At 37.7% G+C, this 25,461-nt stretch overlaps 4 protein-coding genes across 10 annotated transcripts; 1 reads left to right on the top strand and 3 right to left on the bottom strand.

The window, feature by feature from the left end:
• Window positions 1–24: 24 nt before the first annotated feature.
• Window positions 25–8,711, bottom strand: LOC104709888 (formin-like protein 20). 2 transcript variants are annotated; one of them, XM_087462922.1, is made up of 17 exons: window positions 7,896–8,711; window positions 6,731–7,434; window positions 6,313–6,534; window positions 3,288–6,232; window positions 3,041–3,161; window positions 2,759–2,830; window positions 2,568–2,666; window positions 2,377–2,418; window positions 2,184–2,264; window positions 2,001–2,051; window positions 1,834–1,915; window positions 1,605–1,699; window positions 1,416–1,487; window positions 1,220–1,336; window positions 964–1,032; window positions 798–864; window positions 25–679 (listed from the first exon to the last, which is right to left on the bottom strand). In XM_087462922.1, the coding sequence occupies exons 1-17, from the start codon at window positions 7,966–7,968 to the stop codon at window positions 522–524; spliced, it is 5,070 nt and encodes a 1,689-aa protein (XP_087319048.1). In that variant the 5' UTR covers window positions 7,969–8,711; the 3' UTR covers window positions 25–521. The 2 variants fall into 2 exon arrangements, with proteins under 2 accessions (XP_087319048.1, XP_087319049.1); XM_087462923.1 differs by having other exon boundaries at window positions 3,288–6,174; window positions 7,896–8,544.
• Window positions 8,712–10,627: 1,916 nt separating this feature from the next.
• LOC104708321 (uncharacterized) lies at window positions 10,628–13,811 on the top strand. Of its 3 annotated transcripts, XM_087462921.1 has the most exons (5): window positions 10,628–11,144; window positions 11,219–11,262; window positions 11,538–11,821; window positions 11,908–12,445; window positions 12,555–13,811. In XM_087462921.1, the coding sequence occupies exons 3-5, from the start codon at window positions 11,576–11,578 to the stop codon at window positions 13,616–13,618; spliced, it is 1,848 nt and encodes a 615-aa protein (XP_087319047.1). In that variant the 5' UTR covers window positions 10,628–11,144; window positions 11,219–11,262; window positions 11,538–11,575; the 3' UTR covers window positions 13,619–13,811. The 3 variants fall into 3 exon arrangements, with proteins under 3 accessions (XP_087319047.1, XP_010423172.2, XP_010423171.2); XM_010424870.3 differs by lacking the exon at window positions 11,219–11,262 and having other exon boundaries at window positions 10,629–11,144; XM_010424869.3 differs by having other exon boundaries at window positions 10,629–11,262.
• Window positions 13,812–14,023: 212 nt separating this feature from the next.
• On the bottom strand, window positions 14,024–16,998 carry LOC104708320 (flavin-containing monooxygenase FMO GS-OX-like 9). The gene is made up of 7 exons (XM_010424868.2): window positions 16,297–16,998; window positions 16,080–16,150; window positions 15,824–15,982; window positions 15,657–15,739; window positions 14,761–14,896; window positions 14,481–14,654; window positions 14,024–14,364 (listed from the first exon to the last, which is right to left on the bottom strand). The coding sequence occupies exons 1-7, from the start codon at window positions 16,874–16,876 to the stop codon at window positions 14,182–14,184; spliced, it is 1,386 nt and encodes a 461-aa protein (XP_010423170.1). The 5' UTR covers window positions 16,877–16,998; the 3' UTR covers window positions 14,024–14,181.
• A 1,466-nt stretch (window positions 16,999–18,464) lies between these two features.
• LOC104709887 (uncharacterized) lies at window positions 18,465–25,376 on the bottom strand. Of its 4 annotated transcripts, none has more exons than XR_015564547.1 (25): window positions 24,917–25,341; window positions 24,459–24,818; window positions 24,237–24,369; window positions 23,933–24,108; window positions 23,665–23,738; window positions 23,537–23,572; window positions 23,369–23,459; window positions 23,083–23,142; window positions 22,699–22,873; window positions 22,499–22,564; window positions 22,202–22,401; window positions 21,943–22,044; window positions 21,737–21,847; window positions 21,554–21,619; window positions 21,344–21,479; window positions 21,061–21,222; window positions 20,724–20,864; window positions 20,574–20,651; window positions 19,996–20,307; window positions 19,732–19,919; window positions 19,546–19,648; window positions 19,282–19,427; window positions 19,070–19,149; window positions 18,790–18,971; window positions 18,465–18,690 (listed from the first exon to the last, which is right to left on the bottom strand). XR_015564547.1 is itself a non-coding variant. In XM_087463189.1 (25 exons), the coding sequence occupies exons 1-25, from the start codon at window positions 25,250–25,252 to the stop codon at window positions 18,592–18,594; spliced, it is 3,576 nt and encodes a 1,191-aa protein (XP_087319315.1). In that variant the 5' UTR covers window positions 25,253–25,376; the 3' UTR covers window positions 18,465–18,591. The 4 variants fall into 4 exon arrangements, 3 of the variants coding, with proteins under 3 accessions (XP_087319315.1, XP_087319314.1, XP_087319316.1); XM_087463189.1 differs by having other exon boundaries at window positions 21,381–21,479; window positions 24,917–25,376; XM_087463188.1 differs by having other exon boundaries at window positions 20,724–20,867; window positions 21,381–21,479.
• Window positions 25,377–25,461: the final 85 nt, after the last annotated feature.

The raw sequence follows: 25,461 nt of genomic DNA, 5'->3' as shown, positions 1-25,461 counted from the left end.
TTAGTTACTTAGAAGAAATACTAATTTCGCAAACTACAGTATTATCTTCATTGGTCTGAAATCTGAATCCTAAAAAAGAACAAATGATGTTGCGTTACGATACAAAGTTACACACTAAAATAATGCTCTACATCTTTCTTTCTCTCTCTCAATCTACCTGAAAACCCTATACAACATTTTCAATCTATCAAAAATTCCTCTAGTTAGGAAAATTAAGCAACATGAAAGAATCCTAATTTACATGTTAGAATTAAATCAATGTGGAATCATATGTCAACGTGAGTGGAGGGAGATGAAGACCTGTCTCTTTATCTTCCAATGGTTTCTTCGATAGCCCCCGCCCTGGCGAAACCCCCCTCCCGATAGGGACCCCCCCCAGCCTGTTTTAACTTTCACGCCCCATGCAGGTTTTCTCGAACAGCAGCACCGCCTTCTCTGGCTTTACAAGACCACTTTGGACCTTGCTTTCTCTCAGAGAGATTCTGGCGGATTTTGCAAAATTATATTCAAGTTTTTTTTCCTCAGCTATCATCAACTGGTTTTTTTGTGAGACTGACTCCTTTGGCCTTCTCCATTTCCGCTTCCTTTGCAGCTTTCTTCTTCTCCAGCTCTGCTTGCTTGACGTTCTCTTCGTGTGCTTTCTTGAATAACCTTATGAAATTCAATAGGGTCGCAGTAACTGCGGCAATCCATCACCCGGTATTACTTATTATTAGCTACATAACAGTTCCAACTAAAAAACGAATAGAGACTTTTTTATTGCCCAAGAGTTGAGAAATTTATATCCCGCGCCATACCTTGTTCAAATGGACAACGGTTAGGATCCTCACCAAAGTAGTGCGCAAGTGCATCAGCATTTCTTCCCTATCGTCCATCATAAGAAACAAAACAAAAATCATCTCGGGACTCAAACACATTGTCAAAGGTAAGAGGGGCTTGGAATGGTAGAGGTTGACAAATTACCACGACCGAGTAAAGACTCGATACAGTTGCCACTTCAGTCTCGGCAATGGATATGAAGTCCCTCAATGTCTGTCATCGAAAACATAAACGTAGGTTTAGGATCCGAAAGAAGTTAAGCTGAAGAATTATCTTCCAGCGGGTATTGAATGATTGACAAAGAGATACAGATGTAATTATGTGGCACAATCATGGAACTACTCTCGCATTCATTATTGATACAATAAGCAAAAGGAAAAAGAAAGAAAAACCAACATACTTTACGGAAAACTTCAGAGACAGGACCATCACTTTCGGATGCAGTGAGCTCCTGGTTCAATTTTTCTAACCCTTTGATTATGGCTTGCATTTCCTCAGCCAGAGACTTCAGTTGTATCTGAAAATACACAGGATAATCAAGTGATGAGCAAATTGCAACTAAAGAGTTGAGGACGCAAAAAAGTACAAACGCAAACCTTTGAGGCTGATTCAAGACTTTCAAGATCCTTGTGGAAGTCCAGTAGAACTGATGCCTTGGAAGCAAGGACCTAAAGAAAGAAACAGATGAGGGTTTCAGGATTATGTATTCCTCCTGAGCCAGACTAATTTAATTACAACCCTCATTAGAAACTTGATCCTGCTTTTTTTTTCAATTATAGTTTTACCTTGCAAAGATAATGCATGAGGGTCATCTTGCTGTTCGCAGCACGTGTATCGCTTAATTTCAATAAACTGTCCAACTTGAATCCAACAGCAGCGCCTGCAGAAAGCAGATCAAGAACTATATAAGCCACAAAGGCGCCAAATCTAGCCCACATTGAACAGAGTTTATTGTCTTGCATAAGGAAATGTCTTGTGCAAAAAGTTGTAAAATATGAATGATATAATACTTACCCCTTGCGGTTCCTTGGTTCAGTGTGTTCCCCAGGTAAAGAATCTTTTTCATAATTTCTTTTAGCTTTTGGGAATTACGGACCTGATGAACAGCAATATCGAGAAGTTTTAACAAGGAGAAATGATGGACTAATAAATAGAGTTAATTAATGCAAGCATCTTCTTACCTCCTCGCATGCAGAATTTACCGCATTTAAACTTTTTTTAAATTCTATTATCTGCACCCAAAAAAACCATCATTATCAATAGGACCAATAATATATAGTTACATAGACCCCGGTGAAACTGAAATTTTGTCCTCCAGAGAATGACAAAAACAGAAAATAACAGTATAAGTACTACCACCAGACCTGAGTGCCGAATTGAATCTTGAAAGAAAATACTCTAAGCTTTGCTTCCACTCGTGGCACCTTCATCAGCTCTAGGAAGTACTGCGATAACAAAATGGAAGACAGAAGTAAACAAAAGTAAGCTAATTGCTAACCATATCATACTAGGAACCAAAACCAGTGCGAGATTGAGAATCTCAAGACTTAAACAGACCTGCTCACACTTTCCCAAGGTCGTCTTGTCACCAGTGTAGTTCTACAACAAATCAGTCAATTATGACCAAGAACAAGGACTCATGTCAATAAAAAGTTAATATTGATAACCAAAATTGAAATATTTCACAAATGATCTCCAAAATAAAAGACAGAAGTCGATAATGCTACTCAAAAGTCAAGAGGCAAAACCTTAAGAAGCTCCATCTCCTCCTTGGTTGGGCAAAATTTTATAAGATTATCTATTTGATCAACATCTAATACAGACTCATCCATTGCCAGAACTGCAGCCTGAATGATGCAAAGAAAAAATGTGGAGAATTATCATTAAGCTATGGAAGATTAACCAATAATGACTTTGAAAAGTAGGTTTTGGAGCTTACCATCATATCAGGCAAAGGCATCTTCACTTTCGTAAGCATAATTTCCGTGTTATTGGCTCTCCTAAGGTCAATCTGGAAAATCATAAGACAGACAATTACAACTCTTCAAAACGAGTTGAATATTGAGCCACAAAAGTATACAGACATGCAATAGGCTTCAAAGTAGAAGAAATTCCAGGACAGTAGCTAATATAGACATTCTTAGTACACCTTTTTTATATATTTTACAGATACACAGGGTAGTACTCAGACAATAACCAAGGATAGGATTATTTCACATACCAGTTGAACTTTTTCAGGTTTTGCCCCAACAGATTTTCGTCGACTCCCAGATTTGTCAGCTGGCTTTGACACTGTAGCAGAGAAAAGGGTCTCTATTTCTGATACATCAAATTCTGATGGACTAAGCAGAAAGAAAAGATGATGATTAATTAGCAATAGTCACAGAATTGAGTTTCGTGGATAATCAAACGTGCAAGAGGGGAACTAAGAAGTAAGAAAAAAGCAAAAATAAGGTTTAGTCCAATACGTTTGCGATTCTCCATGTCTCTGTAGCTCATCCCATAAGCTCCCCTGCAAAGCCCTTGTTACTTTAACCCAATGTAATGGCTTCAGGGAAGACTTTTTCTGAGCTGCAGACCCAAAACCTGGGCGTGGAAGACCACGTCCTCTTCCTGCTCCCCTAGGATCAACTGCAGCTCCCCTACCACCAAGCATTGGAGGCGGAGGAGGTCCACCACCCGGAGGTCTTGGTCCAGGAGGCGGAGGTGGACCAGGAGCACGACCACCAGGAGGCGGAGGAGGAGGTGGACCAGGACCACGACCACCAGGAGGAGGCGGCGGCGGTGGAGCTCCTCCACGCATCGGAGGAGGCGGAGGCGGTGGGGCTCCTCCAGGCATCGGGGGAGGTGGTGGCGGAGGTCCCCCAGATCTAAACGGAGGTGGCGGTGGTGGCGGAGGTCCCCCAGATCTAAACGGAGGTGGCGGTGGTGGCGGAGGTCCCCCAGATCTAAACGGAGGTGGCGGTGGAGGAGGAGGAGTTCCATTACTTGTAGGCAGAGGGGGCGGGGGAGGTACTGAATGTGCATTCCTAAAAGGAGGTGGCGGAGGTTGAGGGATTGAACGCAAATTGCTAAAAGGAGGAGGAGGTGGGGGCTGTGGAGCTGTTTTACTAGGTGGGACCTTGGGTGAAGGTGCAACACTTGTATAAGGAAGAGGGGGAGGCGGGGGAATGTGATCTCCATTTGCTATTGTTGTATTTAATGAACTAAAGGGAGGAGGAGGTGGTGGTGGTGGTTTAGAAGGGGACGATGTGGAGCACAGTTCACGAGTTTCGAAAGACGAAGCATACACGGACTTCCAAGGTGGGGGAGGCGGCGGTGGAGGTGACAAAGTTTCACTGTTTCGTCTCACAGATGCAAACGGGGGCGGTGGCGGAGGAGGCGGTGTTGATGGGAGCTGATATGCTTGAGAGTCGCTGCTCTTTTGGCCTACTGAATAGTATGCAGGCGGAGGCGGGGGAGGAGGCGGTTTTGATGGGAGCTGATATGCTTGAGAGTCGCTGCTATTTTGGCCTATGGAATAGTGTGCAGGCGGAGGCGGCGGAGGAGGAGGCGGTTTTGATGGGAGCTGATATGCTTGAGAGTCGCTGCTCTTTTGGCCTACTGAATAGTGTGCAGGCGGAGGCGGTGTTGATGAGAGCTGATATGCTTGAGTGTCGCTGCTCTTTTGGCCTACTGAATAGTATGAAGGCGGAGGCGGCGGAGGAGGCGGCGGAGGAGGAGGCGGCGGAGGAGGCGGTGTTGATCGGAGCTGATTTGCTTGAGTGTCGCTGCTCTTTTGACCTACTGAATAGTATGCAGGCAGAAGCGGTGTTGATCGGAGCTGATTTGCTTGAGTGTCGCTGCTCTTTTGGCCTACTGAATAATATGAAGGCGGAGGCAGCGGAGGAGGCGGTGAAGAGGTAGGAAGTTGAGAAGTAGAACATGTTGCAGGAGTTGCCAAAGCTGAAGCATACACAGACTTCCAAGGTGGGGATGGTGGTGGTGGAGGCAACACGGTTCCACTGTTTGGTCTCTCAGATGTTTGAGAGTATCTGTCATTTTGGTTCTGTGAAGAATAATTAGGCAGTGGTGGAGGTGGAGGAGGTAGAGGCGGTGATGCAATTGCTTGCGTAGAGGGTAAAACTGATGTAGTGGCCTCACTAGTTATAGAGGGTAAAACTGATGAAGTGGCGTCACAGCTTAGAGAAGATTGATGGGGAGAGGCAATAGGTAGAGAAGACGGCTTTTCCTTTGGGCTAGACTCTGGTGATGAGCAAATTGGAGCTCGACTACTCATATCCGGTGAAGAAACAGACGCTCGCAGATATTTAGTCTTAGCATCCTTTGGAATCACACCATCAGGTGATGTAGCTCTTTTGCCATCCTTGAGAGAAGTAGTAATTGAAGCAGGGGCACTGTTAATTCTTGTTGGGGGATACGCCACATGCATAGAATCTTTATATGAGCCCTTATTTGAAGGAATCCATCGAGAAACTGCGTTAGGCTTAGCCATTCTTACGTTCTGACCCTGTGTTTCTTGCTGCTTAGACTTCGGTTTAAGTGAATCTCCAGCCACCTTTGCATTTGCTCCGACCTGTTTCCTTGGTGTAGCTTGTGTTTTTTCGGATATGGGTTTGTTGAGATTTGAACTGGTTTTCTGAGTCGTAGGTTCTTCTAAATCATCCTGGGAACCATTGCCTTCTCCATCACCTTTGCGTTGAGTCTCTGCTGTTCTAGAATCATTTTCTTTAGGTTCTTCTAAATCATCCTGGGAACCATTGCCTTCTCCTTTGCGTTGAGTCTCTGCTGTTCTAGAATCTTTTTCTTTAAGTTCTTCATCCTGGGAACCATTGACTTCTCCTTTGCGTTGAGTCTCTGATGTTCTAGAATCATTTTCCTTAGGTTCTTCTAAATCAACCTGGGAACCATTGCCTTCTGCATAACCTTTGCGTTGAGTCTCTGCTGTGCTAGAATCATTTTCCTTCGCTTCCATGATCCTTCTCTTTCGCTGCTCATCACCATCATCTATTCCTATATCCTTCACTGAGTCAATATTAGAATCTGCCTTCCCATCCGACCTATACTGTACATCATCAACAGTGATATCTTTAACCGGATCCGTGCTAGTCTCTGCATGCATATCATGTTTATGATTAGAATCATCTGATGCAACTGATGCAAAATCTAGAAACGCATTGGGATCCACGTCCCCCTTCCACACTTCTTTGCCCTCAGAATCATCTGAAGCAGTATCAACAACCACAAAACTATCCGAATCTTTCTTATGGTCAGGTCCATCAATCACATCGCTAAATATCTCCTCGACCTCAAAAAATTCTTCGGGTGAAGCCATATCAAAATCGCTCTCTTCTTCTGATATTGTAGAAGTTGTGATAGTAGGCACCACGGCATCAGCGCCAGAGAAAAGTACCTGATACATATATGAGTATGCATTCAAACTTAACAGCCTTATTCAAAAGATGATCAGAGAATATTTTCACAACGGCCTACCTCTGCCTTAAATTCTTTTGGGAACTGGTCCTTTGCATCCCAAAGTATATCCATCTCATCGCGGTGGACCATTAAAATATTAGCACGCACAAATGCCGTGTGGAACATGATTCTAAAGACAATCTCCTCAGTCACAAAATCATCATGCAAATGTATACATTCCAGAACAACATCCCCTTGAACGCGGCACTGTATATCTAATTTTACCAGGATACACTCTTCCTGCAGATGAGATCACACATATGAGCATTTCATTGGAATAAACGAACTCCCAAACTCTAAACTATCTTTTATTAATGTTTTTAATTCTCATAAGTGGCAAACTACACCACCGTCTCAAGTTCAGTTTCCTGTGCATAAATCAGTGTGATGATCATATTGAGCAATATGTCACTAAGATACAATGGTCTAAAGGTACCTGTTGGTAGAGACGAGTGTGTTTCTTTGTCTTTAATGTGGAGAAGAGAAGTATGGAACTCCTGTTGGTTCGGGCTTTAGGATCCTGGCCATAAACGCGTAGAATTGGTCTGCAACCTTTTCTCTCTTCAAAATGTGGGAGATCTCTGAGAATCAAGCAATCCAAAAGAAGAGGCGTGTCTGAAGGAGGCCAGTCAGAGCCTAAATTTCTCCTAGAAATGTACTGAAGATATCTGAGTTGAGAAGGGTGTGGGTTTAGAGGCGACAATAGATGAAGAAGCTCCTTAGGAGCCTGTTTGTGTACCATCTCAAGAGTCTTCTGCTCACCATGATACTGTTTTCTGTACAATAAAAGCCCCGATAACATGAAGGCAAGAACAGGCCATCCACCTTTTTCACAATGCATCAAGAGAACATTTTGTTGACCTTCCAACGATAACCAGCTTTCACTCGATCGTAGGAAGTGATGGATCATTTCGAGAGGTAAAAGCGGGCAACTCTCATACTGCCGTGGATAATCCATTACAGTCATATCGTATTGAGACAACACGTCTGATATTTGACTTCGTTGTTCCCCTTCTCTAAAATTAAACACCATGAAAGATGCTTCTGGGAAATGATCCTGAAGCTGCGCCACGATGCCACCCAAGTATACTTTGTACTCATCCTCCCCCATAACATCGCTAGAGAAACAGCAGTCAAAAACTGCAAAACAAAAAAAAGAAACAAGAGACGATCAGCTCAGAAACCTGGAAACTCAAACACATAATTCCTATAGCTTTGAGACTATTGTCACTGAATACAATGTAGAAGTATCATTGTCGAACATTAAAGGAAAGCACAGTTTTTTTTAATTTCTTGGTTCGTGTCACACACACACACACAATAGAAGAATATCCCACAAAGATATAAATTGTCATCAAAGAGATTCGGATTCCTAAGAAACCTCTTTAATTCAAAGAGAGACAAGTTCAGCTAAGCTCCAATTTGCAAAAAGGTACACTCGAAATTCTCAACGCAATTAAACTGCCAAAACCCCTCCAACCAACCAGAAGCTCATTAGCAATTTTGATACAAATGCGTCCATATTATTATAGCAAGTTTCGAGATGCTTTTTTGTTTGTTGATCCTTGAAACAGAAGAATTCAATAAAAGAGTAAAAATACCATAAACACGCTCCGAGATCTCGAGAAGGCGATCCGGAGGCTTCTTGTAGAAGAAGCGACGGAACAGCGCCATCCGGTGGCGCTGTCTCTCCCGCGATCAGATCCAAACCGTCGGATTTAGTAAACCAACAAAGAGATCATTCTCGACTGCTCCAATTCCGTTGACCTAAACCCCAGATCCCTTTCTTCCCCCCTCTAAATTCACCTCACAAACCCTAATTTTTTTTTCACCCCCCCTAAGCCCAAAAAGTAGACAAATTTTGCAAAATTACAAGAGCATCATGATAAAGACCCAATTCCCAGAATTATTCTCCTCTCTATAATCCAATTTTGGAAACAACGCAAGTCGTAATCACAACGCCAACCCCAAAAAAGTTCAGGAAATTTTACCAAAATACTTTTTTTTTTTGGTTTCAAATTGAATCGATCTCTCTCTCTCTCTCTCTATGTACAATGCCGAATCGTGGAAAACAAAGAATCTTCGAAGCTAATCAAATAGTTTGTTAAAAAAATAAAATGAAAAATCTAAAAGAGAGAGAAGGAAGTGACAGTGAGATGAAGAATTTCAGGTGAAAATAAGGAGAAAGACGAAGCTCAGAATTACAAAATAGAACGAACAAAGATACGAGATTTCGACAAATCTTCCAGCAGTTTTTTTCTCAATTTAATTAATTTATTTTATTTTTTATTTGTTATTTATTTACAAAAGTGTTTTTCATTTTTTTAGAGGTATTTAATAATAGCAAACAAAAAAAAAACTTTTTTGGATTCGTAACCATAGTTGTGTTGTGTAATTGAAATTGAACTCTACGGAACACGAACCAAAAGCGTAAGTGGACGACGACTTTAGACACAGTTTAGAGAAAAAGGCAACAAAGACTCGGTTCGGATTTTTTTTTTGACAGACGAGACGAAGACAAGACCGTTCTCTACTCTCTAGGTGTCTGTCTCATCCTACGTGGATATTAGTACTTTAAAAAAAAAATAACAACTACGTTTCTTACGATCATAACAATAATAATTAAATTTCAACTTGGGGATTTTCCCATCTGTCTAAAACACGTCATTTTTAGAAATTCCTAATATCATTCATTCATTCATTCATATGCGAACAAGCCATTAAACACATTCACATTTTCTTGTTTGTGAACCGTGTTCCGTGTACGTACGTACTTACCACATTTATAATTGGTTCATGTATATATATATGTGTAATGTGTTTTTTAATATAGTGATGTTAATAAAAAAAACTTTAATAAAGGGGATCGTCTTTTTGATCCTTTCAAACGGCTCCCTTCTTTTATCAATCGATCATAGAGAGGACAGTAATTTGTCTATATGAGTATATATGATATAAATTTTGACAGATATAAATTTTGCTGTGAAACTGAATACTAATTGTATAAATGAAATAAAAAATAATAATAAGAAAAAACTAATATTTCCTCAGTTCCAAAATATATGATGTTTTAACTAAGGGGGAGGTATTGGTTTAGGATTTAGAAAGAATTTTAATGACTTTAAAAGTTAGGTAAATTATGTTGTTATTCAATCAAGACTTTTAAAAACTCTTTAAAAATTTGGTGTTATTGGTTGTGGATTTGTAAAAAGTTATCTAAAATCTTGATAAATCTAGTGTTATTGGATTAAGAGTTTTATAAAGTCATTAAAAGTTTTATGTTATTCAACTAAAACAAAAGAATTTTGGATTGTTAATGAATTCAAATTTTATGTTATTGGTTTAGGATTTTATATCATTTCCTACATAACAAAATTCATGAAAACTCTTTCATCAAATAGAAAGATTTTACAAGATTAGAAAAAACAAATCATCAAGATTTTAAAAAACTTCCTAAACAATCTCTTAGAATCCTTCATTTTTAACTTTCAATTTTCTATAATTCTAACAATCAGCAAGAACATAAAGTCATTAAAATTCTTTCTAAATCCTAAACCAATACCTCCCCTTAAACACGGATGTTAAAAATTTTTAACATAATCAAACAACAAAAACGACTTTTTATATCTTAAAAAACGGTTAACGGCCCATTGGTCTTCCTAACTGAGATCCATATAAAATAGTTGGGCTTAAGTATAGTTAACAGCCCATTGATCTTCCTGACTAAAAGAGTCACGTGTCTCTTTTAGATGCTGTTTAACAAGTCAACAACAGAAGTCTATGCGATTGATTCTTAGGGTTCTGTGATTTGAATCGGTGATATGGTCTACTGAATCCGTCTGTTTGATTCCTAATCCGATGTCGCTGTTCGGACGATTCTTTTTTAAAAAAACCTCCTCCGGTTGGGGTTGTCGAGAGATGGGAGCGTGTCTTTGTCTTTTAATAACAAGAAAATAATAAGCCCTCAAAATCGCTCTTCAAACCGGTTCGACCAGATAGATGGTTTGTCTTAAAAAAGATTGATTTTAATCTTCCAACAAATTAGGATTGGTTTGCTGGATCTGTGTAAATTTGTAAAGTGTTTTTAGTAATAATCACTCTGTATTAAAATATAGGATATTTTAATAAAAGCATACAGATTAAAAAATTTTATTTTTAATAAGTTCAACTAATCAGAAATAATATTATATAATATAAAATATTAAACTAATCTAAAAGTTCTATAAAAAAAAATATCCTATATTTTAAAACAAAAATTTTTTGAAAAAGGCAGTAGTTTTTTTCACTTGTTTCGATGTACAAAATTATAAAAGGAGAATAATTTTTTCCTCTCAGGACTTGGGGGAAAGTGAGGAGAGAGAGAGACATTAAATGTAAGAAAAAGACAAAGAGGAAGAAGAAAGAATGAGAGAGAGACGAAAAAAGTACTAATAATATTTTTCTTCTTCTTCTTTTCTCACAGAACAGCACAGCACAAGTCTCTGTCTCTCCTCCAAGTCCCATGTTTCGCTTCTTCTGTTTGTTTCCTGAGAAAATTCTACAAATTCCCTGCAATCCAATCTCTTTCTTCGTCCAAAGATAATAATGGCCCAGCAGATCTCTCGGACGCACTTGTAACATTAAAGATTAAAAGATACATATAGAGAGAGATCCCCTGTTCTTTTGGGGGTGTATCCCACTTTCTCCTTTTTTTGCATTTTCCCGAGAAAATAAAAAGACAATCTTTTTTCTTTCTTTCTTTCTTTATTCTCTCTGTTTTCTCAGCATCTTCCTCAACTAAAGAAAGAAGCTTTGAGCTGAAAATCTCAGAAAAACCTTTCTTTTGTTCTTGTTTTTTTCTTTTTCTAAAGGTAGATCCTTTCTCTCTTCTTGTGTCTTGTCACTTTACTGATTATATAAGGTTTCTGGGTTTCTTCTTCTGCAGATATCTAACTCAAAAGTTTCATCTTTTGCTTCCTTCTTACTTAGGTAGGTCGTTGATGTTAGTTAACAGTGGCTTGTTTTTATTCGTTTCTTATTGCTTTAGAAAGCTTTTTTTTCTTCTTTATCTTAACCTTCAAACACTTGTGATGTTTCTGTCAACAAATAGTCTTTGAGATCTTTTATCTACAAGCTCATCTTCCTCCACATTTGCAACTATAGATAGATAAGAATAAAAAGCAGATTTTTTGATTCCTTATGAAAATTATTGGTTCATGCAAGTTGATAAAATTGTTTCTTTTTTTCTTTCTTTCTTGGTACAGCGATCTTGCTCAAGACTGTGTTAAGTGAATGAAAAAAAATGCAGCAGAACAGCTTTTTCCCGGGGTGCTATTTCTCAAACCGTGACAATACGGATGCGAGAACTGGCTGGAGTTTGTGTCCTGCACAGAACACTGATTCGGTCTTAACCAATAATAGTTACGGCGTGAACCTGAATGTTGATGATGATACACTCTCTTTGTTGTATGGTGATCTTTATCTTAGCCAAGTGAAAGATTCGTTGAGACACACCATGCTTGTACATGAATCTGTCTTTGGAAGTCAGGTGTGTTTTCTTTTTTTCATGCGTTATCTTGGGGTGTTTCTTGTTTCCTCCAAGTTAAAGAGTTTGATACTTTTTTTCCATTGTAGATCTATGAGCTTCATCGTCTGTACCGAAGGCAGAAGGAATTGATGATGGAAATGGAGGGAACTCAACATCAAAACGCCTTGTACTTAAATCCTGCTTTCCCTATCCCTAGAGCACACTGGATGAGTTCGAGCATCTCTGCTTATCAAACTAGGTATTTGCCTCATGAAGAAGACATTCCTTACCATATGGAAGCTGAGCGTCTTGTAGATAACAATGTTGAGAAGTTTGAGAAGAAGCTCTTGGATCTGGAAGTACCAGTTTTTGAGTATAATGATATGCATGGAGGAGTCCATGATGCTCCAAACTTTTTGAAAGAGCAATCTCTGAGAAGGTCTTTGGATTCGGGTAAGCTACAACTTGATTTGAATGAACCGGCCAAGATCGAGGAACATTCAGATAATGTGTTCAGTCAGTTCTTGAGTCCAGTTACATCAAATGGGATTAGAGAAGGTTCTGATACAAAGAATGAGGGAGAAAGTTCATTAAAAGGTTTCAACGGGATGAATGAAGCGCAAGGATCTGTTAAATGTCGAGAAGGTAAGAAAATGGAACTATATGTTTACATATTGGTTCTTTTCTCAAGCATTTTTGTCACACTTTCTTGATATATGGAAGGTTTAATTGATGTGATACTTCTTTTGAACAGATAACGTAATTGACTTGAATATGTCTCCCCTTTCATCTGACGATGAAGTAACAACCATTGTTCAGAAGTTTGAAACCGAGAAACGACATGAGTGTTCATCGGTTACGGTTCATGGAAAACACAGTTCAAATCAGCCGCGAGTGAATGTTCAAGCTCTACCATGTTCAACTAGCACTTTACTTTTGGACAAGCGATTTAAGTCATTCATGAGAGGCTCAAGGTCAAAGAAGAAGGTAAAACTTTGTCAAAGCAACAAAACTTTCAAAGGCTCAAACAATGACCCGCACTTGAGTGCTCAAGCCAGCTCAGAATCTCAAAGCAATCAAACGAGTATGCAGAAAGGGAGTTTAAGTTCTTTGTCTGAGGCAAAATCTGCAGAAAAGGGGACCAATTTAGGAAAGAAAAGGTGTTGTAAATCACAAATGAAGTCCAGTAAGGGTCAAAAAGTAGTTGCGAGAAAGAGTGGAAGAATTAAACGGAAGAAGAGCAGAAAGATATCTCTTGTTAGAGAGGGAAATTATCAAGAAGTGTGTGCAGCTGAGGCTATAGTACATATGTCTAGAAAGTCAGCCACTGATTATATTACTTCCTTGGGCAGAAATCTTCTTTGGTTCGCCGAGATTTCTTCTTCGGTTGCAAAGATGCAAAGAGAGAAGAAGCTAGAGGAGCACGAGACAGGTCTGAGATGGAACTCTTCAGACAAAGGAGCAGCAGTCTCTAGCGTTGTCCTTGGGAAGCAGAGGGGAAGGCGGGCCAGGCAGGGAAAGCCGAAATGCAAAGATGACCAGGACGATGATAACGCGAGTATAGGCACATTTTCAGAATGTGAAGCCAATGAGGATATGCAGGTACTAGGAAAGCTAATTGAAGCATCTGAACTAAAGTGGAATTGCAGGTTCCTCAAGAACAAGCGCAAAAGCTCTCCTCCTAAACCAATAGATGCTTTTACTTTTTGGGGGGAAGAAAAAACAGGCGTTTATTGGGGAGCTTTGAAAAAGCGAAGACGAAGCTCTAGAATTCCTGCTGCTAATTTTACTCACATGATCATCAACCAAGTAGTATAGCCAAACTAAAGAAGTAATTACATCCCTTGCTATAGTTTGCTTCATGTTTTTCTTTTGGAGAATTAAGAGTCTTACTCTTACTGATGATGCTTTTTGTAACAAGTCTTGTTCTAGAGATGAAGACTACATAGGAGAAACTAAACTTCTAGAATATTAGTTCCTCTAATGCCAATGACTGTGTTTTTTTAGACTAGAGATGGTACCGAACAAAGTTCAAAGCTACTTAGATGAACCATCATAACCAGTCTTTTACATTACCTTGATTCTTGGTTCATACATTAAGTTAAAGCTTTGGTTTTTCCTCATCATATGGTGTCTGATTTTTGAGGAAAATGTTTATAACCAAATTGATATGGTTTTAAAAATATAGATCACATTGACCATGGTTGTGAATACTAGACCATATTGAATGAAACAAATGTATAAATGTATGGATATAAATATCAACCAGAAACATAGGCAGACCAAACTAGATAAAAGAAAGAAACAACAAACAAATGTATAAAATGTATGGATATATATAAACTCTTTTCTTTCTAACATAACGACAAATAAGTAGTATTTCAAGAATTGAGGTTTGTAAAATGAGAGCTTTGAAGAGCTTCTTGTAAGAGTTCATGATCATCCCAAGAATCGCGATAAGTCTCAAGATTCTCCTGAGAATTATTGAGAGCAGACAAACATAGTAGCTTTCTCCATTCTTCCAAATGCGGAAACCCAACATAGTCCGCGTATTTATCGCAATACTATAGAAAAAAGGTTCAAAACATATAACACAAAACTGTCTTTAGCTAGGACATGAAATCAAGAGTATAAGAGAAATAATATATTCTGTTTGTATAGGGATTTAGGTATAACTTACCGTGAAATCAGCAATGTCGTGAGTGTTGTGTTTAGGGACTCCAGCAAGATCTCTTGACCGATAAAACTCTGCCACGGATTGTAACATTTGGTCAGAAGAAGGAAGAGATGACTTCCCGGACAAAACTTGAGCTATCCATTTTGCTTGTGCTTCAAAGAATGGGAATCCTATTAACTGCAACAAAAAAAGAAAATACCACCAATAAACTTTTTTTTTTTATCTTAGAGTGAATGTTAATGATTTGTATAGTCCCTAAAAACCAAAAGATGAAAGATGAGACCTTTCTGGGGATACCGACAAAGGAGAGAGAAGGGGAGAGACAAGGAGGGAAAGTATGTTCGAAGAGTGGACCAACTCTATCATCATCAACTTCTATTCTTCCTTTACTCTCAAGAAATGGAAACTTGTACGAGTACCTGTGTTTTTTTGGTCCCCCAAACACTATTATTATTAGTATTATCAAAGTAAACAATATATACTAGTAGTACTATACAATTTGAGAAATTCAAAACAAATGACAAAAATTTGGTTATATTTTGTCTATGATGTCCCCAAGAACTAGGTGTAGTGAATTGAGAAGACCAATGTATAAAAAGATTTGTATCCCACTCAATCTGGCTTTATGAGTCCCGCATTTTAGTTAAGAATATATGTAATGTTTTGATATGTTTAATAACAAGAAAGTTGATATTTATATAAATGATTTGTATCTAGTAGGAGTAGGACAAATATCTTCTTCTTTTTTTCTGACCAAACTGGATTAGGACTAATATATAAGTTACGAACAAATCATGCAGATCCCAATGATCAACCATTATTATTTTTAATTGAATTTCCTGCTTTTATCTTACTGATTAAAATTGGAATTATTGATATAGCAAAAAAAATTGAAATTAATTTTCTTTTATTTATTACATGAAGCAATGTATAGTGAGTGTACGATGTCGATGAAGACCACAATACCCCACATAGCCACACAACAAATTAATTTAACTTAGTTACGGTTAAATCACACTATCAAAGGAAACTTAATCATCATTATCTATTTGTCTTCTCTAACGGAAACAAAAGGTAGCAATTAGTCTATTCTTCAGCTTTCAAGAACAATTGTTTTTTTTTTTAACACTAACCAAATCAATCAAATTAAAGATCTTTTGTTTATCCATTCTATCTTACCCGGTGCAATATAAAATAGTATCAGCGACGACCCAAGATCCATCCACAAAAATGACTCTCCCATCATCCTCTAAAGTTTCAATCTACGAAATGAAAATCAAAGATTTCGAACTTTTAAATCAAAATTAAAGTGACACACATATCATATATATTAAAGTGAAGAAAACCTGTGGGTGAATAAGAAGGTTTGGGTGTTTGGAAATGACTTTGGAAAGGCCAGAAGATATATCAAGTGTCTTGGAACTTAAATGAACTTCCTTTGCCACTTCCACAAGCTCCATTGATATGTCTTGTCCACTCATTGAGTTCCCAACCACCACCACCACCTATCACCATCATGACCATCACTATCATTATAAGTCATAACTCATAACCATTATAATCCATCACCAAATTTAAGAGGATATAGAGATATTCAATCACCTCATTACGAAATGGATCAGGCACCCTGTAAACATGGCTATGGATTTGCTTCCTTTTCCAAGAATCCATTCCTATAGCCACCAAATAATCATGAAAGACAAATCAGTAACCATACATATTTACATAAATAGCAAATGAAAAATAGAGGGATCAAAAATAGTAAAATAATCAACAAATGTGATCAACTAGTAACTATTGAATTCAATAGATAATATACCTTTAATATTGGGCAATCTAGGGTGGGAGTAATGACCAGTAGCGACAACAACAGCATCAAAGATCTCTTCCAAAACCTTACCACTTAACTTCTCTTTACTTCTCACAATCCACCTCTTTACACCATCATCATCTTCTTCTTCTTCCCTTACAAACTCAACCTTAACATTAAACCTAATCATCTCTCTTAACCCAAAAGCTTCACAAAAGTCCTTAAGATACAACCAAAGCTCCTTATGCCCTGGAAACCTCCTCATGTCTCTCCCTTTCTTCGCCACAAACGGAAAATCCGAATAACCCATTATCTCTCTCGGTGAGGTTAGCCTCAAGGAAGAGTAAATGCTGCTATGGACCTTAAGTTCACCATTAATGGAACCACTACTTCTTCCTAATGGATCTTCTTCTTCTACGTTTGGTTGATACAACCATTGCCCTCCTACGTCGCCGTTTTGCTCCAATACCACCACTTTGTGCCCTTCTTTTCTTAGCTCCCTTGCGGAGACTAGCCCCGCCGGTCCAGCTCCGATGACACATACCTTCTTTGATCGGCTTCTTGATGCTTCTGATGTCACCGAAACCATATTCTTATTAGTTTGAAGAAAGATAAATTTGAAGTGGCTTCTTGATTTGGTTTCTTTATGTGGTCTCTCCCCCGATGTTTTTATAGTTGAAATTTAAGACTTTCTCACTACTACTACTCGATATGTCATGTTTCATATTTCTCTTTATTTATTTACTTTTTGCTGGTTTTATAATTATTACACTCATAATCTTTTATATATATACTTTTAAAACTCGAAAACTCTGACCGATCCACCGTTATGACAATTTTTTGTAGGTCAAATTTATATCTCTACGTGGAAGCTAATGTTTCAAAACTTTTTTTGTTCTTTTTTGTTTTTCAGCAAAAGAGAATCATAATTAATTTTAAAAATCATCATTTTGCTTAGGAAACAATTTTAATATACTATATCATGGCTTGGGTATTTGATTACTTAGTTGTATGCTAAAAATGGTAACTATAATTAGCTTGGCTATCGTAGGAAGCTACAGTGTTCATCGTTTACAAAAATACTGCTTTCTGAATGAATTTAATAATTTGAGATTAATTCAAAATTGTTTAATTAACATTTTTACATTTTTCGAAATAGTTTTGGTTCTGCATTTGTAAATGTGAGAAACTTAACGTCGGAGATAATATATAAAAAAGTTGTGTGAGTTACGTGCCGACTAGAGAATATCAAATCTAAGAAGAGATATTAATATAAGAAAAAGTGAGACAAAAAGTTAGTAAACCCTTTCCAACCAAGTTAAAAAAGGAAAACAGTCTTGAGACACAAAATAATGGCTATTGTGTCCCTCTAACTCAAAGAAAACTCATCTTGCTGTTAAAAGCTGTGCTTAGGGTTTGTTGGAAACATTACCAACCTATGTTTTTCTAAAATCGAAATACTTAAATATAAATATACAGTATAAATAAATGATTAAAATGTAATATACTTACCATTATAAGTTTATATAGTAAAATTGACGAGCAAAATCTACAAACATTTTGAGATCCATGAATGATTGAATCTAAATAGTATTAAGTATGTATAATTGTATATACATCAGATTGGAAAGAGTAAGTCTTAAAGGAAAGGAAACATCAACAATTATTTCACTGGCCTCTTTATTATGATCCCATCCTCATGAACTTTAAAGGAACCAAAACATATTTTTTATTTGCGATCGATCAGCATTTGAAGATCTTTTGCCTAGAATACTATAATTACCATTTCAGTTATATGTAATAAAACAATGATGATATTGATACGTAACGTAATATAGCATTGGATCCACTCTTTGTTTTTCTAGTATCTGATTTTCGCCCCATTGGAACATCCTTTGCTTCTTAATTACACAACGAATTTTATTTATATTTATTTAAATAGAAACATGAAGTGTGAGTATTTTCAATAATTAACTTCTTTTTTGGATGTTATATATTTGTCGCTTTGGACATAAGGAATATATATGAACATGTACTCATTATATACTACGTATATGTTAACAGATACAAAAAAATCCGGAGATATGGAATTTAAAACAGGTACAAAACTACAATGTAGAAGAAATTTTTACCATAAAAAAAATTAGGCTGACCACTTTGCTTTCTTGACAAGAAACTGCCGAGAAACTAATCTTTCATTCCAAGCAAAAATGTGATTACAGAGATACAATCATACAAACAGAACCGTTGCTTTGTCACTGAGAGTTCCATTTACTGACAAGTAAAAAAAAAAAATGAGTATTTTTACGAGGCATGATTGATTTTCTGATTTATGGAGTAAGAACTACCGGGAACTTCAACCAAAAGCTCATCTTCCTCTTCATCGGTTACTGAATCAGTCTCCTGAAAACATACATAACAAAAGTTTAATGCTACAACGAGTCTTGCCATGTATTGTAATAGTCCCCTCATGTCATTTGAATTTGTTTTCATAATCAATACCTTTGTGCAGTCGTCAGCCAAGAGATCTGTTTGCTTTGGTATGTTTCTGAGTTCTTTTAAAGTGTTTTTGAGTTGTTTTCTGGCTTCGGACCGTATCACTTTACGTTCCACGCATTGAGCTGCAGTGACATCGGCATGACATGCCACACAAAGTGTCCTCATGTTCTCTAGCCGACACTCGCCTATCCATGATCCAAATTTCGAGAAAACTTGTTCAGTTAGTTGAGTTACCATATGAATATGTTTATTGAGTGGTCTAGTGTAAAAGATTCTGACTTACCTCCACCTTGGTACACTGGAATGATATGATCTGCATGCCACGCATTTCCCTCGGTTGGATCAGTGACCAGGGTTTCAAGCCTTTGACATTAGAGGAGAAAATTAAAAAATTGAATTTCAAAAAAAAAATTTGTATGTTCAATGCAGTGATTAAACTCCTTATATGACATTGTAAGAGAAATACAAGCAAAAAATTGGGTTTGAATGGCTCACAAGTTCTTCCGGGCAAACAATTCAGGAGCAACTTGGTTTATGTATTTACGGCGTTTTTCCAGTGGTAAAGGCCTTAACCGTCTGACGAGTTGGTGGCAGTCTAATTTGCAGTTTGTGCAAATTCCATGTTCTATCTGGAAAAGTTCCTGAGATTTGAAACCTTACACCTCTTAGTGATGCATTAAAATTTATATGTTAAAAGATATGAAACTCTTCTAATCAAAACTAATATGCATTAAATAATGAAAGATGACCAAGAAAAACCTGGCGAATATATCTGCCGCTTGTTCTTATTCGGTAATCTTCATAGCATGCAAGATCACAGAAAAGATCCTCAAAATACTCAGGCTCCTTGGCGTTGTTTCCCCTAGAATAAAAAAAGAATTTAAAGTTCAATTAAAACAGTGACCAAAAACCATCAATCAGTAAGTAAACCATGTATTCACTCACTTGCAGGGCTTTTGACAGAGTTTACAGAGTGGTTCGTTACTCATACTCCAAGCTTGGGTGTATTCTTTTTCCTTTCTTTGGTGTCCACTTCTAAGGTTGACCTTTTTCCACACTGCACTTGCAGGTAAAGGAATACTGATCTCAGAAAACGGTGTGTTTCGTCTTTTGCTCCCTCCCCTGAGCAATCCCTGATGCAGAAAACTCTCAATATAGTTATGTTGGAATCATATATTCGGAAAAAAGAAATTTAGCTTGAAGATATACCTCGCTGTTGTGGCTAGCACTTTCACTCAAGTAGCTTAACTCCAGTGACAGAGGTAATTGTAAAGGCTTTCCAAGTAGTTTCCGCTTTTCGATTGGCCGTAATGATTTCCACTCTTTCAGAAATTCTAAAATAGCAAGTACATGAACCGTATCATCCGTATTGGATTCAGGACTTGTTTCTTTATTGATACCCTGACTTAAATTGCTTGCTTCAATCTCTTCTGGTCGGAAGTTCTCGAAGCAAGGCCTTGGTCGTGGATCTTTCCCAGGAATGCAAGAATATAAATGAATTCTTCCAGTGTTTTGGCTCACCTAAAAGAATTTAATATCCGATTCATATGTGTTGTCAGCTCCAAACAAGTAAAGATCATGATATTTGATAAAATTTCATAATAGAAGTAAGAATCAGACTACAGCCTAGATCTGATAAACTTAGAACTGACACGAGACTGAAAATATGCAGTGGATTCACCAAATTTGGCCTCCTTGACATAACTATATTTCATGACCACCAACGTCCAAAGGCAACAAGAATAACGGATAAAATAAGAAGAACCAATGCAGACTTTAAACTTTACCTCAAATCGCAGGGGATCGACAAGTGGATAAATGGAACTGGAATCATCTTCTTTCACAAGCCCATCATCAGCAATAAACTGCATCATAAGAAAATTATATATAAATTTTAGGACATGTTAGAGAAGAAAAATAGACCTTTAAATTCATACAATTTCAGGCTGATGATTTTCTTGGTTTTCCTGGTCTAACATAGTAGAAGAAATGCTTCCAGAAGACCTCATCTCAGAGCCGGAACCATTTTCATCAAAAGGACACGCTTCTAATATATCCAAATGAGAAATCAGGTCGTCCTGCTTTGGCCAAAAAAAAAATTAAAAAACCATTCAGCCAAAACGAGTGATATCTGAGTACCATAATCAGTGACACATCTGAGTTCCATAATCAAAGAGACATTTGGCTTGCTTAATTCATGGTGTACGAAAGATAAATTCAGAGGTCATAAAGGTCCAATTTGTTTGATCAATGACAAGTCAAGAAGAAATAAACCTTAAGATCAATAGTATTTGATACATCTGTCCCAGATCCCAAATCTTCACAGCTTTCAACAATCTTATCAGCTACTACAGTATTAGCTTTTGATGGTTGCGCTTCAAGAACTTCTCTTTCACTGCTTTCTTCAGCAGGCTTGAAAATATATGCTCTTTCAATCTGCCCAGATACCAATTTTTATCATACAAACTAATGGTTGTCATGTGAATAAAATTAAGCCTATGACATATGAATAAGCCTCTATGTGTTGTGAAAATCTAAGGCAAGGACAGTAGTTTACTGAGAATTGAGAAAAAGAGCAGAGATTTGGGAGATACTTCAATTTCGGTCTTCCCATCATATTTTCCATCAGTAGTAGATGAAATACGGTGCAACTTCTTGTTCAGATTTTGCCAATTTGTCTCGTCCATAGTATCCTGTTACATAGTATCCAATTCAAGTATAATGGATAGCTTCAAGTGACTAATATCGCAGCAGCAAACAAGTTTACCTTTGCGCAAATGATGTATACATTGACTGCACTTGTCTGACCTCGCCTATGTGCTCTATCCTCTGCCTTCAAAATGTAATCAATTGATTATGCATCTAGCAGCCTTACCGTGTTTGCAGAATAGGTTTAGGAACGAGAAAACAAGAAGTTAAGAGTACAAAAAGAGCAGTACATCAAAAATACCTGAAGCAACAGTGACGGTGTTTTAGGCAATTCAACGAACACAACATTTTGTGCTGCTGAAAAATCAAGTCCAACTCCCCCAGCTTCTACGCCAATAATTGCAACTTTTACCTGGAGTGAGAGCCATAGCATAGTCAAATACCACACATCCTCGCAAGCACAATCAATTCAAGAGTTAATAAACATATAGGACATATTGTGCATACCTCACTAGAAAACTGAAATGACTGTACAGCCAATTGTCTATCTCTTGGCAATGTCATCCCATCAATGCGGACGAAACCAATCCCTTTATCACATATAAATTCCTGAAAATCAATAATCACAAGTGAAATTTTAACAGAAAACTACTAGCTCATAATATGTTACATGAGCTGCATCGTTATTATAACAAGTTTAACTAGCAGACAGATATACAGTTTTGAAATTTTCAAAGATTTAATGATGAGATTGAAGCATACTAACCTGAATTCCATCCAGAACCTTGTGGTGATGTGCAAAAATGACCATTTTAGTTGAACTTGTGTCTCCATCAATTTCTTCTGGGGTATAATCCAATCTTGATAGAAGTGGATGTAGGGATAACCATTCACGAAAGGCAGAAAGCTTTGCAATGCCAAGTTGTTGATAGGAAAGTTTCCCACATAGTTGATTCTCTTTGTCAGCTAAAGCACAACAAAAGGATAAAATGAAAAAGAGTGCAAATATATGCAAAAAAAATTATATCTTGACACCTATGGAAAGAATTTAGTCAAAACATACTCTCAGGGCCTTCAGAGTTCTCTGCGTCTACATGTCCAGCTTCATTTGATCCACGAGCATTTTGATCTATACTTAAAAAGGCAGCATGTGTTAAAACATTGTATGGACCACAGTGATTCAGTAGATCAAAATGTCTTGAATACTAATGATAAAAAACAACTCAACATAATTACTAGGTTGGTATAAAACACGCCACATACGCTTAGGTTCATGTGAGTTCTCTGTGGTTTCTGCTATAGCACCATCTTTTTGTTTATTAGCCTCGCTGACAATAGACATTGCTAAAGCTATATCGGACTTCTTTAGAAGTATGGTTACGATTTGCCTACGTTTTGGGGGTAACTGTGTTAGCACATGCTGCTTCAGTCTTCTTATCTGTAACAAATAAAAAGGGATTTCATATTACATAGGTCTCCACCACCTCACAACACAATACAAGAAACTTAAATTAGCATAACATATCAGTGATATCATTGCCTGTTCTTCTCATTTTTTCACAAACTTTCACGAACAGCACAGACAATAAACACATAGTTAAACTGAACTGTGAAGTTGGAACATGAAATACTTTAACGAGGATTTACCATCACTGTTTGGTTTAGCAGTATGTTTAGTTCCAGTAAGCGAGTACCCTTTGAAAAATCCTGCAATGTCGAACCAGAAGATTTATTACCATCTCGCAACATTAACAAAATAAAACCTAAGATAAGGGAACCGCAGTTCATATTAGTAAGAAAGCGACTGAAGAAATAAAATGAAGTATGATCGCAACATCCTCTATGGGTAACCACTTATCATGCAATAGGAGTATTCTGCAGTTATAATATAGAATCATGATGTCACAACAGGCTATCATAAGTCCATATTTACCTGGAAAATTTTCCCTTGGATACCTCTGACAAGCCCAACTTCACAATAGGTTTTCGCAAACTCATACTTGTCCTTTCCCAGCAAACCAGGCCTGGTGACAGAATCAGTGTTAGAAAAGGGAAGTAGTGCAAATCCAAAAGTTTATGTCGAAGTTTGAAGAAGACTTGCCATAGCATATTTATCTGATGGAAGATGTCAAAGGGCCTGTGGTCACCTAGGAAACAAATTTACGGATAAATTACAAATTCGACATAAACAGAAGATACTGATTTGACACAGAGTTAAATTTCCACAACCTCGATAAAGAAGGAGTTCCTGATAACAGAACTATGTGCTTAACCTTTTCAGCAACATCAAGGACTGTCTTTATCTGCAAAGCATAACCGAAAGTGTTATGAACTTCACTCAGATATAAAGATGTTCTTTAAAGTTTAGAGAAAGTGTCACTGAATCATCTCTGTGTTAATCAAAGGTAATTAAAAACAACTAGAAAATCATAGAAAAAAGGACACAGGAAGGCATGCTTAAAAATGACATTAGTGATGAACAAGAGGTCTTAGATACCTCAGGTGTATCTGACTTCTTTTTCGAGCATCGTAGATGATGAGATTCATCTACTATTAAGAGGGCCCACTCTCGCTCAAGCATGGTCGTCCGAAGATGCTGAAGCATCTTGTATGAGATAACCACAACTTTTGGCCATCTTGGTAAATAGGCAGGATTATTTTGATGACCAAAAACTGAAACCAAAAAGTTTCATCAAACACAACTCTAAAAACTGAATCAAGCTTTCACTATAGAGCTCCGGTGGAGAAAAATAGAATTAGAGACAGAGAATGCTATATAGCAGTTCAGAAGAGACTTTTACCGAGATGTACGTCAGAAGGCAAACAAAATGGCAACCAACGTTCCAATTCTTCTGCCCACGAGAAACGCAAAACAGCTGGACAGACAACAAGTATGGAACCCTCATTTATGAAGCAACCAGCAATGGCAATGGCCTGACACAAAGATTAATCACTCAGATTAACTACTTCACCAAACTTACTAAAAAGCTTCAAAATTTCCTCACAAATACCAAATACATCACCTGAAGCGTCTTTCCAAGCCCCATTTCATCAGCTATAAGACACCTGCCACCTCTCCGTAAACCAAATCTCAGACCATCAAGTTGGAAAGGCAAAAGAGCATTCACCAATTTCCTCGGCAGGGTTTCAATCAGTTCTTCAACCTTCTCCTCCGAAAAATGTTCAGGTATACAAGGTTGCCATTTCCCAGAGAAGCATGACTGAGAAAGTTTCTCAACAACAGCCAACGTCTTCCAAGGTATAACTTCAACTTCAACTCTCTTAGACCTTTTAAGACATCCAGAGACCATACTGTAGTCTCTCATCTTATAAATCTCAGCTTTTCCTCCATCTTGATTTTGAGTGTAGTGTGAAGGAATCGCCTGAAAGTAAAAATCAATTCGAATATCAAAAACCCTAAAAATCGGAGACTTAAAAAATTTCCACTTTAACAAAATCAAAGCTTTGTTGAAGAACTTACATCAGATAGAATCTCTCGCAATTGACGAAGACACTCTTGCTCTTCAGGGCAACGAAACCCTTGCAATTGAAACGGCGTCACCGAAAACGAATCAGGGGAACAGATCTCAAGCCTGACCCGGAACTTTTCCGGAACACTTGTACCCGATTCGTAGTTCCGATTCCGTTCTTGAAATCGAACATCGTTACCGTCATCGAGCTTTCGACATTTAGCTAACCTGAAATCTTGTTGTCGCTGTGAGTTTCCTGAAGAATCAAACGACGGCTTACGTTTCTCCCCAAACAACACTAATCGATTCGCTTCGTCTCTTTGCCTTTGCTCTTCTGAAACCTCCATTGATTAAAATCTGAGAGACTTGAGTTGTGTCCTCCTGCTCTGTGGTAAAGTGAAGAGCGAGAGAGAGAGAGAGAAGGCGTTTGAATTTTGAAACGTACGAGAGAGCATTGAACAAGAGATGAGCGGGTACGAAGAAATCACACGTGTCAAACTCCACACGCGTGAATTAGATTTAAATCCGGTTCGGTACAATAACAGAATAAACCAAT

The sequence above is a fragment of the Camelina sativa genome, chromosome 8, assembly GCF_030686135.1.
Source record: "Camelina sativa cultivar CO46 ecotype springtype chromosome 8, ASM3068613v1".
In the NCBI taxonomy this organism is placed as follows: Eukaryota; Viridiplantae; Streptophyta; class Magnoliopsida; order Brassicales; family Brassicaceae; genus Camelina; species Camelina sativa.
Note: the sequence above shows the minus strand (reverse complement) of the source record. Positions and strands in the feature narration are given on the sequence as shown.

Excerpts from the sequence above, each read along its gene's own strand:
- LOC104709888 (XM_087462922.1), bottom strand. The coding sequence starts at position 7,968 with ATGGCGCTGTTCCGTCGCTTCTTCTACAAGAAGCCTCCGGATCGCCTT. Across the intron at positions 3,162-3,287 it reads AGACATGGAGAATCGCAAAC|TCCATCAGAATTTGATGTAT; the intron begins GTATTGGACTAA and ends CTTTCTGCTTAG. Across the intron at positions 2,419-2,567 it reads AGGAGATGGAGCTTCTTAAG|AACTACACTGGTGACAAGAC; the intron begins GTTTTGCCTCTT and ends GATTTGTTGTAG.
- LOC104708321 (XM_087462921.1), top strand. The coding sequence starts at position 11,576 with ATGCAGCAGAACAGCTTTTTCCCGGGGTGCTATTTCTCAAACCGTGAC. Across the intron at positions 11,822-11,907 it reads AATCTGTCTTTGGAAGTCAG|ATCTATGAGCTTCATCGTCT; the intron begins GTGTGTTTTCTT and ends TTTCCATTGTAG. Across the intron at positions 12,446-12,554 it reads ATCTGTTAAATGTCGAGAAG|ATAACGTAATTGACTTGAAT; the intron begins GTAAGAAAATGG and ends TCTTTTGAACAG.
- LOC104708320 (XM_010424868.2), bottom strand. The coding sequence starts at position 16,876 with ATGGTTTCGGTGACATCAGAAGCATCAAGAAGCCGATCAAAGAAGGTA. Across the intron at positions 16,151-16,296 it reads TAGATTGCCCAATATTAAAG|GAATGGATTCTTGGAAAAGG; the intron begins GTATATTATCTA and ends TGGTGGCTATAG. Across the intron at positions 15,740-15,823 it reads ACCTTCTTATTCACCCACAG|ATTGAAACTTTAGAGGATGA; the intron begins GTTTTCTTCACT and ends TTCATTTCGTAG.
- LOC104709887 (XM_087463188.1), bottom strand. The coding sequence starts at position 25,252 with ATGGAGGTTTCAGAAGAGCAAAGGCAAAGAGACGAAGCGAATCGATTA. Across the intron at positions 22,565-22,698 it reads GAACTCACATGAACCTAAGC|ATCAAAATGCTCGTGGATCA; the intron begins GTATGTGGCGTG and ends TTTTAAGTATAG. Across the intron at positions 19,649-19,731 it reads CTCTGTCAAAAGCCCTGCAA|GGGAAACAACGCCAAGGAGC; the intron begins GTGAGTGAATAC and ends TTTTTATTCTAG.